Consider the following 13,349-nt stretch of genomic DNA (forward strand, 5'->3'; position numbering starts at 1 on the left):
ACCAGAACTCAGGTCTTCTGATCTAGTTCAGCGCTTGGTTCTGGGACACACCTTTCCTACACCCACAGAGTGTTAGACATTTCCAGGGTAATTCATCCTGCAATTCTGCTTTTCCAGTGTAACTCCCTTATCCCTTTCCACATACTAAACAGTAGCCTAAACTACTCGAGGTTACAAAAGATCATCCCTCATGAAGGTTTCAAGGTAGTAGTCACCAAAGTATTTGTTTTGCTGTCCACCCCCCAACCAAATATGTATACATTTCCTCCCTTTTAATAGCTTAGGTAAGGATTGCTTTAAAAGTCTGCCTGTCCAATATAAGATAGGCACAATCAAAACTGTAAAAATGACTGCCTAGGTCCCTTCCAGTAGAACATTGTAGCATCCAGGGATTGGCAAATGATTAAACAAAGCCATTCACTTTTTATACCACTCCCCCCCCCCCCACCTCTTATACCCAAAGGCCTATTTGTTTGGTATTTTAAAAATATTTTTAAAAATAATTTTGGGGTATAATTTATTTTTTGTGAGATGCAAAGAAATTAAGGGTACAGTTTGGTAAGTTTTGACAAATACACCCAAATCAAGACAGAACATTTCCATCACTCCCAGAAAGTTCCTGCATACCACTTTCCAGCCAACCCCACTCCAGACCTCCACTGTTCCAATTTCTATTGCCATAGATTAGGTTAACCTGTCTTGAACATCCAATTAACTGGAATCATATTGCATGTAATCTTTTGTCTCTTTCTTCTTTCACTCAACATAATGTCTGCCAGACTCATCCATGTTGCTTCAGTGGTTCCTCCTTTTTTTGATGGGTAGCATTACATTATTCACTCAGTTTTTAAAACCCAGTCATATTACTGCTAATTTGTCCTGCAAAATTCTTTCCATTCAGTGTAATTCCTGTATGCTCCTTTCCATGCATACATCTCCTGCCTATCTCCTTGGCAATTCTTGAATTGAAAGAAATATGGAAATGGCCTCTTGGATCTCTAGCACTGTCCTTCCAGGTGGGAGTGGTTCTCTCTACCTTCAGGAGAAACAGATAACCAGGCAGTCTAGCATGAGTACATGAAAACAGTCAGGAGTACAGTCTTCAGAATAGAGAGTTCTAGGTGGTTGTGGCTGGTCCAGCTCTTCACAGACAGTTGGTTAGCACTATTTTCCCATTTGTAAAATGAGGATAATAATATCTTCTTAGTAGGGATTTGTGAGGACTAAATTATATTGTACACAAAATGTTTGGCACAATGGAAACTCATAAGAAACAGCCTCAAGCTAGGCTGTAATAAACATCCTTCTCTTCATTCACACACTGTCCATTTTTATCATATAGTATTAGTGGATATATATTTTCAGAAGTCTTTAAAACGAAGAGCTCATGATTATATCTAGAAAAACCAAACAGATATTTACTTAAAGTAAACGTTATTTCCTATGGAAACAAGTAAAGCCTTCTGTCACTTATTCAGTGACAATTACGTAGTGAATGCTGATTCTGAGGGGTTCTTCAAGGGTTAAAGACATAGCCCTAGCTTTTAGGATGTTTGGTTTTAAAGGGTAACAAGGTAAACACAAAAATAATAATAATACAAAGCACAGTATGGTCAACAATAATTAACATCGATTAATATGGTGGCTAAGAGCATGGTCTTTAGAGTCATACTCCATGGTTCAGATCTCAGTCATGGGATGTTGGGGAGTTACTTAACATCTTTGTGTGCTACTTCGTTCATAAAATGGGAATGATAATACCATTTCTGTGGCAGGGCTGTCATGACTAGATGAGTTAATACATGTGAATACTTAGCACAGTATCACACACTAAAATATGCAATAAGTAATAGCTAATAGTTCCACTTATGGAACACTCAATATGTGTAGAGCACTGCATTAAATATACGCATCACTTCACATCATCTCCATAATACCGTTACGGCTATTATATCCATTTTACTGGTAAGGTAACTGAGGGGCAGGGTGTTTAGGTAACTTGCCCAACATTACATAGGTAGTAAATAGCAAATGCCAGAGGAGAGACAGATCTATAAAATGGGGATGATGATAACAATAGTACTTACCTTAATAAGAATTAAACTAATATTTTAAAACTGGTTAGAATAGAGCCTAGTACATAATAAGGTCTATATAAGTGGATGTTAAATAAATGTAAATTGCTATGGTGATTGAGAGATGGCAGTAAATAACTTCCACACATGGAGATTAAGGAAGGCTTTGGAAAGGTGACATTTAAGCTGAGCCCTGAAATAGAAAGAAGGAAGGAACGAACGAACGAAGAAACGAAAGAAGGAAGGAAGGAAAAGTGAGAGAGAGGAGAAAGAACTGGGAGTATGTCAGGGCACCTGGGTGGCTCAGTTGGTTGAGTGTGGGACTCTTGATTTCAGCTCAGGTCATGACCTCAAGATTGTGGGGTCAGACTCCATGCTGAGTGTGGAACCTGCTTGGGATTCTCTCTCTCCCTCTCCAGCTCTGCACCACCCCCCCACCCTCCCATGCGTGCTCTTTCTGTTTCTCAAATAAAATTTGAAAAAGGAAAAAACTGGGGATAAAAAGAGAACAAGTAATGGGACTAGCTAAGTTTGATGAGGTCAAAGAATCTCCCCATTCCTCCAGTCAGTGGCTAATTCTGCCAGCTGTACTTCATTATATCTCTTATCATTTTTCTTTCATCCCTGTATAATATGCTATCCTCACTCCGTCATTATCCATTTTACAATATTTATGGAGAGTCTCTAGGTGCCGGGCACTGTTCTGGGCACTGGTAATACACCAATGAACAAGACAGGCCAAGTCTCAGTTCCTATTCTGCACTATAATAATACTCCAAACTGGATTCTCAGCTTTCGGTGTCCCTACTCCAATCCATCCTGCAAACTGCCACCGGGCAAACTGCAAAGATATAGATCTGGCCCCAACACTCCCTTGCTTAAACTCCCTGTAGTGTTTCCCATCGTGTTTAGAATACATTTCAATATCCCTAGTGTCCTCTTCAAAGTTCTTCACTAATTGGCCCCCACAGCCTCATCTCCCAGCCTTCACCTCCCTGCACTATGCACTTGAACCAGTAAAATCGCTGAAAATCCTTGATACACACACTTATAAATAAGCACTTGCTGAAAAGACGTGGTTAGTACTCCATCCCTATTTCAACCTTGTCCATGGAAACATTTCCCATTCTGCGTGCTTTGGACGAAAAAGCCCTAGTTAGCCCCTCCGGCTCTGGAGCCTAAAAGACAGCGCAGAATGCACACTTCCCACCTCCCTTGCACGCAAATCCAAACCCAGAGGGAGCCGGAAGGGGAGGGGCTTCGCGCGGCCCCGCGGCCTCCATCTTGGCTGAGCTGGCCGGAAGTGGCCGGGCGAACGGGAGCGCGGGCGCGCATTGAGCCTGCGCCGGGGCCGCGCCGTAGGTGTTCCGTGCCGCGGCGTTGCGGCGACCGTCCCGAGTCCTCTGCTGTGCCGCCCAGCAGCCCGAAAGCCCCCTCTGACCTTTCTCCTAGTCCTCCTCCCGCCGCCTCAGCCATTGTCCCACCCCTCCGCCGGGGTTTGCGCAGCGGCTTGCACACCCCTCGGCCCGTGTACGCGCTCTGCACCTGCATTCCCGAAAACATGTTGCAGAAACCCGAGAGCGGGGCTCTCCCCATCCCTCAGGCCGAGGGGAAGGATGGCGGCCGTGACGGTGAGACCCAGGCCCTGACCGCCTCTCAGGAGGAGGCCCCGAGTCCCCTCCTGCAGGAGAGCTCCAAGGAGGATCTTGGCGCCGGGAGGGAGGAGGGGGCTGCGGAGCCCGCCCTCACCCCAAAAGGCGCGAGGACCTTGGCAGCCAAAGCTTTGGCCCGGCGCAGGGCCTACCGCCGTCTGGATCGGACGGTGGCCGAGCTGGTGCAGTTTCTGCTGGTGAAGGACAAGAAGAAGAGTCCCATCACTCGCTTCGAGATGGTGAAATACGTTATCGGAGACTTGAAGGATCTGTTCCCTGAGATCATCGCAAGGGCCGCAGAACATCTGCGGTATGTCTTTGGTTTCGAGCTAAAACAGCTTGGCCGCAAGCACCACACTTACATCCTGATCAACAAACTAAAACCTCTGGAGGAGGAGGAGGAGGAGGATCTGGGAGGAGATGGCCCCAGATTGGGTCTCTTAATAATGATCTTGGGCCTTATCTACATGAAAGGTAATAGTGCCAGGGAGACACAGGTCTGGGAGATGCTGCGTCGGTTGGGGATGCGTCCGTCAAAGTATCACTTCCTCTTTGGGTACCCGAAGAGGCTTATTCTGGAAGATTTCGTGCAGCAGCGATACCTCAATTACAGGCAGGTGCCTCACACCAATCCGCCGGAATGTGAATTCTCTTGGGGTCCCCGGAGCAACCTGGAAATCAGCAAGATGAAAGTCCTGGGGTTCGTGGCCAAACTCCATAAGAAAGAACCCCACCACTGGCCAGTGCAGTACCGTGAGGCCCTGGCAGACGAAGCCGACAGGGCCAGGGCCAAGGCCAGAGCTGAGGCCAGTATGAGGGCTAGGGCTAGAGCCAATCAAAGGGCTGGTATCCACCCTTGGTGAGGGCTGGTGGATAGGTGGCCAGCAGGGTCCTCCTGGTTATGAAAGCTACTGTCTGAGTCATAAGTAGTATCATTGGGTGTAGGCCGTTAATTAGAAGTTGAATTTGTGTAACTAGGTTTTGTATCTTGCTATGTTTTGTTACATTTTACATACCGTTACACTGATGTTTATAAATGAGATTGTTCTACTTTTTCCTGTAGGATTTTGTTGTAGAGTTTTGCTGGTTTTGTAAAATGGATTGAAAACTTTACATCTTATTGTGTGATCTTGGACAAATTACACAGCATTGTAATGCTGTATGTTAATGATTTGAAGGAACTCAGCAGTATAGCTGATTGGTATCTAGCTTCCCGGTGCTTTTTGTCTATATTGTATAAAGAAAAAAGACTAGCATGTACCTCTATTTGCTTAGCTATTATAGTACCTAGAGAAAAATGAAAATGCAGTAAATTAGAAGTCTGTCCTGGTACACTTAATAAATTAAACATTTGCTGAGCATCTGCTTCTGTGTGGTGTTTGGGGCATTTGGGGATAGCATGCTAAACAAGATAAAGGTCCTCCTTTTCAGAACTGGAAAGGAAGTAAATCAGAAGTTACAGTGCAGTGAGTTGAAGGCTACAGAGGGACCCCTAACCCAGCTGGGTGATTGGGCTTGCCTGAAATTACCTGTAGTCAGACTTTAGGGGTACAGGAGAAAGATAGGGCATGTGGAGGGGAGGGAAAGGAAAAGAGGAAGAAGTTGGGAGTGGGAAATGGACTGCTTAAAAGAACTGAAAGTCACAGATATTCCTCAATAACATGGGAAGAAAACTTGATACGTAGCAGAGCTGAAGAACACCCTACCTTCCACAGTGCTCTTGTTCCAGGGCAACTCATTACAGTGCACAAACAGTGATGGTGACTATTAGCATTTTGGTCCTCTCCATCTCCCTTCTCTCAACCTCTACAAGGTCCCCTCTTCTACCAAAGCTGTCAGAGATCAAATACTGTAAAAATTCTAGAATAATATGTCATGTGGGTGGAGGGTTCATGTGATATCCCCTACTACCCCAAGAAGTTCCACTTCAAGATTTCTCCCCTGGCACTAGGAAGCCTAGGGCCCTCATCCCTGTTTCCACCTGCTGCTTTCCACCTGCCACCTCCCATTTGGAGGAGACTTGTAAAGCATTGCTCACATTCTTTTTTTTTTTTTTTTAATGTTTATTTTTGAGAGAGATAGAGCTCGAGTGCAAATGGGGGAGGAGGGAACACAGAGACAGGGAGACACCAGAATTGGAAGCAGGCTCCAGGCTCTGAGCTGTCAGCCCAGAGCCCTATAGGGTTCAAACTCATGAACCATGAGATCATGACCTGAGCCGAAATCAGAAGCTTAACTGCTTAACCGACTGAGCAGCCAGGCACCCCAGCATTGCTCACATTGTTAACTAGCCATGAAGGGTCATCTACATAAGCAGCTGGGGGCCTCTGCAATGCCTGCCACCTTCATTCTGGGGGTAAGTCCTGTAGAAAAGATACATAGAGTAACAGGGAGAGTAGAAACCAAACCAGAGATGGGTATAGAGGGGACTGTGAAACCAGCCCCCCTGCAGCTGCCATAGAAGAGCTGCTTTTCTTCTCGTTACTGCCCGTTTTCCCTGCTTTCAGCTGTGTTCAGATAACATTTCTGAGTATGTTAAGGTCGGTGTGGAATACAAATAACTTTGGGACACAGGCCCAGAGATCCAGCAAACCAGATGGAGACCAAAAGCTCTAAGTTTATGGACAAAAAAAAGTGTACAAGTGAATAAAAAGATGACTTCTGGATAGTTCATAATTCATTAAACAGAACTATTGAGTGCCCACTGTATGCTGAGGACTTTGCCGGGTTACAAGATTCATTTGGGAAGACTGGCTTGGCCCTCAAGGAACAGTGACAGTGATAATTTCTCACATTTGCATTTTCTCACCAGCAGTGTGTGCACCTGAGGGTCAGATCACTTGCTGATTTGCCTCAGGTCTCTAGGTCAGCCAAAGGCAGCACCAAGACTAAAACCCCAAGCCCTCGGTCCCCCAATCTAGTGTGTTTCACTTTAGCACATTGTTCTCCATTCCTGGCTTCCAGTATGTTGTGCATGGTTTTAGTTATCACAATTCCAAAACACAAGCGGGGCCTGTATAATTATCTCCAGTCGCCATGGTAGTCTTTATGGCAGTGACCTAGCATAGGGACACTCCCCCATTTTACCTGTAGCAGATGTGACTGCCGAAACTCAGACATGTAACACCTAGCAAAGACAGTACTAATAACAGTACCATTTATTAAACATCTAATATAGGCTAAAGGCATTTCCCCCTTGCTTTTCACAACCATACTGCAAAGTAGGTATTACTAAATACCTCCATTTTATAGACAGTTAAGATGGTAATTCTTGCCATTTATCCTTGCCATTATTTACCTAAGAGAAGCCTGCTTTTTAATGCTTTTAACAATTAATGGCAACTTTACAGGGTAGATACCTGTTCCATTTTGCACGAAGCAAAGAGAGTTAGAGAAGCTAGAAAGTTCTCACAGTGTATAACAAGGATTGCCACTGAAGTCCGAGTCAAAAGCTTGCACTGTTCACTATTTTACATTTCCTTCTTTTTTGGGAGTCTTTCCAGGCTTGGGTCATCTGTCTCTGGACTCATGTTCTTTAAACACTGCTGTCTCTCTGGAGATACAAACAAGGATTATGTAGCCAGGCTAATTATGACAAGACACTGGCCTGCAGGAGGGTAGAAAGGAAGCTAAAATAAAGTTGAGGGATTACCTGTTAACACTGATTGTAGCTCTGCTCACTCTCTCCCCGGTGTGCTGAGCGTCGACTACGTGTAGAACGTGTCTCTGTGCTCAAACTCAGCATGTTTTGCCCTTTATAGGCCATGTTACCTCAGTCTTGTTTAGTCTGTTCTCTCCACTACACCTCAAATTAAGACATTCATGCCATGGAACAAGCAAGTAACCTTTGTGGACCTGCAAATATGATTCCCAGCATTGCTCCCACATGGTACAAAGGGCTGCCCGAACTCGTACCCTTGCCTCAGCGTGAAAGATCTCCCATGTCACAAATGTCATCATCAGCTTCTCAGAAGTACTGAAAGTATGGCCTCTGGGCGCATGTGTATAGCAGACATTGGCCATAGTGAGGGCAAGAGACGACGTCTCTTGTTGCTTACGGTCATTCACATGAAGGGGAAAAATGGTCTGGATCCCCCTCTCCCCCTTCAGGCACAAGCAGAACTAATGTTTGCTGGGCGAAACGGTGGCTGAAGAAGCAGGGCATTGCTGTGGGGGGAGTGGTGGCCATTGGATTATTCCAAACCATACGTATCACGCTGCAACTCGGAAGCAAAACCAGTGAAGGAAATTTCCTTGAAAACTGTGAATCATGTCTTGAACAATGGGAAGCTCTCAGTTCAACCACGGCCTCTGCAGAGATCCTAGCACTCGCCAGAGTGGGGACTTTTGACCCACTGGAACTTGGAGAATGGGTGTTTGGAAACAGGCTCAGGTTGATTATAGCCCCAACATGTAGGAGGCACATAGTGCCCCAGAGGTGGCAGGCAGCTCATCTAGAGCCCCTGTAAATCAGGCCTCAATTCACAGGCTCAATCACAGTTTCCACTTGAGATAATTATGCTCCTTGCCTTGGTCATGGTGGCAATTGCTGCTTGTACAAATTATTCCTCAAATTGTGCAGCCCAGCAGAGATGGTAACAATCATCTCCCAGCAGAAACAGAGTGTACTAAGGTTAGGTATTCTGAAAAGTGTCCTAATCAAGGCCTTTTAAAAATCATGACTATGTGCCTTTGAACAAGGAATTCCAAACTCAGAAGACTGAAACTCTAGGAAAAAGTTTAGTGGGTGATGGGAGTAGTGGTCAGCTACAATCGACACCCCACACCACATTCTACCAACTGAATGCAGACCCTGCCCAGTTCCCAAGCCAGTCGTGATCGACAATGATAACGGCCAGCATTTATTAAGCCTTATGGATCAGGCATGGTGCTAAGGATGAAAACTGCTTTGTCTCACGCATCTGCACAACAGCCTCAATATTACAATGCTATAAGGGAAACCACAAGGGAGGAATAATTCCTTCTATTCTGTCAATGCACAAGTTAAATGACTTGCCCAAGCTCATGACATCGCTAGTGAGCAGCAGATCTAGAACTTGAACTTAAACGTTCTGGGTTCTTGTGGGCATTCTACCCTTCTGGTCTTCGGAAGGCTCTTGGGGAGCAACGAACCCCCCTTTGGGAAAATGGAAAGAAAAGCTCTCATCCTGCTCAGTTATACCATAACCTAGAGCACGCAGGCTAGGGAGTAAAGTGATGAGGGAGAGGGGCAAGGGGACTTCTCTGGTTGTAGGGTTATGGGCCTTTGGTCACAAGAAGGGAGAGGAATTCTTGAGAAATGACCCCCCGAAGCACCAGTTCTGTGCTTCCCACAGTGGGGGAGTTAGTGCAAGGGAAGCAGCAGCCTCAGCCTGAAAGTATTCAGGAGCCCTCCTGGGTGTCGAGCACAGCGAGCGGTGGCCGCATCCCCGGGACCCATGGGGACAGAGGTGACCTGAGATGGAAAGCTCCCGGCCCCTGAAGCAGACGGACCTGCATTCCAGTCCCACTCTCTGCCACCTGAGCTACCTAACCTCTCTGAGTTTTGGCTTCCTACCTCAAAATCTCTGAAAACTGAATGAGGGAATTACCAAGCACCTGCCACAGTATCTGGCACATGGTAACAACTGTTATCATGAAAGGTATTGACTCATTCAACAAATATTTTGTGAGCATCTTCTCTACATGTTAGGCACGTTAGACACAGATGCTAAGGAGTGAGATTACAGCAAAGAACAAAAGGGACAAAAATCCTTGTGCTCACAGAGCTTACAAACTAGTATTAGGAGACAGATAATAAGGTAAAGAAGTATAGCACACAGCATGTCAGATGGAGATCTATGTCCTAGGGAGAAATGAAATAGGACCAGGGAACAGGTACTAGAAGGGTGTGCAATTTCAAATTGCCTGGTTAGGGGCTCCTGGATGGCTCGGTCAATTAAGCAGCCCACTCGATTTCTACTCAGGTCATGATCTCACAGTTCATGGGATCAAGCCCCACATCGGGCTCTGCACTGACAGTGCAAAGTCTGCTTGGGACTCTCTCTCTCTCCCTCTCTCGCTCCCTCTGCCCATCCCCTGCTTGCGCTCTCTTTCTCTCTCCCAAAATAAATGAACTTTTTAAAAAATAAAAGAATAATTACAATAAAATAGCCTGACTAGGGAAAGCCTCTCTGGGAAATGATATCTGAGTCAAAACTGTAGGTGATAAGCAGGAAGCCCACAAGCTCTCTGGGGGGACTGTGGAATGGAGGTGCTGGCAGATGGCATAGCAAGTGTGAGGGCTCAGGTGGGAGCAGACCAGGCAGGTTCAGAGAAGCAGCTCCCAAAGCAGAGTGAGCCGAGAGGGAGGGGTCAAGTAGAAGGTCATGCGGGTTCCTTTGGCACAAGTGCCTGAAACAATGAATGAAGATGGATCTGTACCCAAGCGTCACCATAGAAGTTCACCAGGGGAAGAGACCACCGTGACCTTAGGCTGTGCCGAGGTGTCCTTTGGGCCCAGAAGGAGAAGGAAAGAGAAAATATTCTCCCTCCATAGCTTTTGTTTCTCTAATTACAAATGCTTATAGTTGAAAACTTGGAAAGTTCCATAAGAATATAAAGAAGAAAACACATTCTCAGGAATACTGGCACCCGGGGGGCACCTGTGGTTAATGGGGTGGCATGGTTTTATGTCCATCACCACGGTATTTGGTTTTCACCTGCCAAGGGTATAAATGATTTGTTGCTATTTTAACAATGAGTTACAATGACAGCACGCCTTACTCTTTGCAACATTTCCTTCAAATATTTTCGGGAGTTCCCAGTGTCTTCTCTGATGATGTCACAAATCATCTGTCCACAGCAGTCACCATGCCGGGCTCATGGAGGCTCATGAAAGGAGCCTCTGCTGGAGATGCTCCTTCTGGTGTCCCCCCCGCATCAATGGCTGCTGCCTCCTGTGATGCCCCCAGGATTCTGGAGAGCTGCTGCGTCTAGACAGAGGTGGACAGAGCATCTTTCTCCCCCACTCTTAGCTAAGGTGTGTCACCCAGGTCCCAAAGCAACAGCGCCAGGCCCTCTCCAACCTCTTCCGGAAGCCTGTTTGTCTCTGCCTGCGATCTCTTGCAAGTAACTCTCTAAACTTGAGCTGAAAATAGCCAAGTCACCTACACAGGGACCAGTCTAGGCTTCCCCCTCCTCCACAATTCCTCCCCTCAAACCTTAGGAGAAAAAGGAATGTAAAGGCGCTCCCTCTCTCCCTAGGGATGGCTATTTACATTGCTGAACCAGAACATTCAGGCTGATAATGACCACATGGTTTCAGGTTCACGCTGCTTTTCCCCAAAGAAAAGGCTACCCCAAAGGTAAACTAAATTCTCTACCTCTAGCAAACTGCTAACAACTCTAGCTCCCTCCTCCCCTCTTCTCCCACCTGCTCAGCATGTTTTCAAAACCAGGAGTGTTAAATGGTGTGAGAGATGGCTAGGGTTTAGGTAAAACTTTGGGATGGGGAAAAGGATTCCAGGCACGGGAAACCATCCCAGCAAAGGTACGGTTGCAGGAGTGTGCACAGCGTCCTGGGAACTGAGAGGGGACCGGAAGGTTGGAGCAGAGTCTGTGGAAGAGAGGAGAGGGAGCTGTGGCTGAAGGGAACAACAAAGAGGGGTGGGGGGTGCCTGAGGGGGGCAATGAGCACATGGCAGTACTCTAGGAAGGTGAACTGGCTGGTCAGGAGGGGGTAGCTGGAGGCAGAGAGGACAAAGGGGAGACCCTGGCAATAGTCCAAGTAGGAGCTGATAGCAGCCTGATTGGCTGGGGGACTAACTTGAAATGATTTGATAACTGATTAGCTGTGGGAAATGAAACAGAGGGACATGCGAGGCACGACTCAGCAATTTCAAGCTGGCGTGATTGGAAGAAACCGGAGTTGTTCACCAGAACAGCTGGATGCCCAGAGGGAGCTGGCCAGGGGTCAGGAGACAGATGTGGCTTCAGGTACATTGAGTCTCGATTGCTCAGCTGGACATCCAATGGACACTTAACGATGGAGCAGAGGAGGGACACTGAGGCTGCAGGTAGGCGCTCTGAGTCAGCCTCTCAGAGCACATAGCCCAAACCAGACTTTCTGCGTGGGGAAGTGTCTAGCCCAGAAACCTGACCCACCTCTCCCCCGGTCATGGGCGAGAAAGCGAGGATCTTGGAAGCCCCAACAGATCACACAGAAATGCAGTCCTGCCCCCACAGATGGCTTTGGGGCCTGCTTCTGGATCCATCTTCTAGATTCACTTCTACAAATGATCCGCGGGCTCAGATGAAGGTCTCCGCGTGGCCAGGAAGTCATGAAGCTGGGGAAAGAGAAGCTGCAGTTTCTCGTAGCTGGGTGTCAACGAAGGGGCGGCCACAATGCTTTGTGGACACTAGAAACAGAACTTCAAACAACAGAGTCACAGTGCAGCTGGAAAGACTCATGACAGACCCAAGCCAAGGCTTAAACAGCCAAAGCATTGGGACTCCAGACTTAGTGGCCTTTCTCTCCCTGCCTTATAGCAGGCCTTCTTGCTTAGAAAGGAACTTTCCAGGCAACACCATCACCTTTAATCAGACCTGAGACATCTCCACAGCACAAGAGGGACAGGGGTTCTCACTCAAGGAGAACCCACATGTTCAGACCTCACCCAGACACAAACATGAACTTGGCACACACATGTAAATATATCTCCTCCGACTCCATAGAAGAAATGAAGAAAAAATACCATTTGGCATCCGTCATATACCATGTACTTTGCCTAGAGCCCTCCAAGTATTTTTGCATTAAGTCTCACAATTATGAGACAGAGATTGTTTTCCCATTTTATAGAAGACTGAGGGTCAGAAAAATTAAGTATTTTGCCCAGGATCACATACTTGGAAAATGGCAGATGGGGGCGTCCGAGTGGCTCAGTCAGTTAAGCGGTTAAGCGTCCGACTTCGGCTCAGGTCATGATCTCACAGTCTGTGAGTTTGAGCCCCGCATCGGGCTCTGCACTGACAGCTCAGAGCCTGGAGCCTGCTTTGGATTCTGTGTCTCCCTCTCTCTCTGCCCCTGCCTGTTTGTGCTCTCTCTTTCTCTCAAAAATAAACATTTTTTTTTAATTGAAAAAAGAAGATGGCAGATGGTTCCTGACCCACGTCTGCCTGTCCACTCATGTGTTATTCTTCTTCCTTCTTCAGAGAGGTAGACACAGCAGGATCATACACACAAACACACCCACCCCCTCTACACTACAAAATCCCCATAGAATGTAAGCCCCTTGGAGGCAGGATCTTCATTCTGCTCACTGATATATCCCAGGCATCTGGGACCGTGTCTGGCACATAGTACACACTCAGGAAATATTTTGTGGCTGTTGTCAAATGAATTACATGAATATATGCATATATAACACTCACCTATGCACATCTACACACACACACACACACACACACACACACACACACCTTCACATACACTTATAGACACATTAAATTCACCACCTGAAAGGAGATCCCAAGTAAGCGGGACCCAGCGCTCAGAGCTGCCTGGCAGGCCTGCTCCTGGAGGGGTGACCTCAGCCTCACGAGCCCACAGCTCATCTCCCCAGTCTCCTCCCCGGAGCAGGCA

At 46.8% G+C, this 13,349-nt stretch overlaps 1 protein-coding gene across 1 annotated transcript; it reads left to right on the top strand.

Annotated features, from left to right (window-relative positions):
• Window positions 1–3,364: 3,364 nt before the first annotated feature.
• MAGEF1 (MAGE family member F1) lies at window positions 3,365–5,085 on the top strand. Its single transcript, XM_060639412.2, has one exon. The coding sequence runs from the start codon at window positions 3,637–3,639 to the stop codon at window positions 4,588–4,590; it is 954 nt and encodes a 317-aa protein (XP_060495395.1). The 5' UTR covers window positions 3,365–3,636; the 3' UTR covers window positions 4,591–5,085.
• Window positions 5,086–13,349: the final 8,264 nt, after the last annotated feature.

Source organism: Panthera onca, chromosome C2, assembly GCF_046562875.1.
Source record: "Panthera onca isolate mPanOnc1 chromosome C2, mPanOnc1 haplotype 2, whole genome shotgun sequence".
Classification (NCBI taxonomy): Eukaryota; Metazoa; Chordata; class Mammalia; order Carnivora; family Felidae; genus Panthera; species Panthera onca.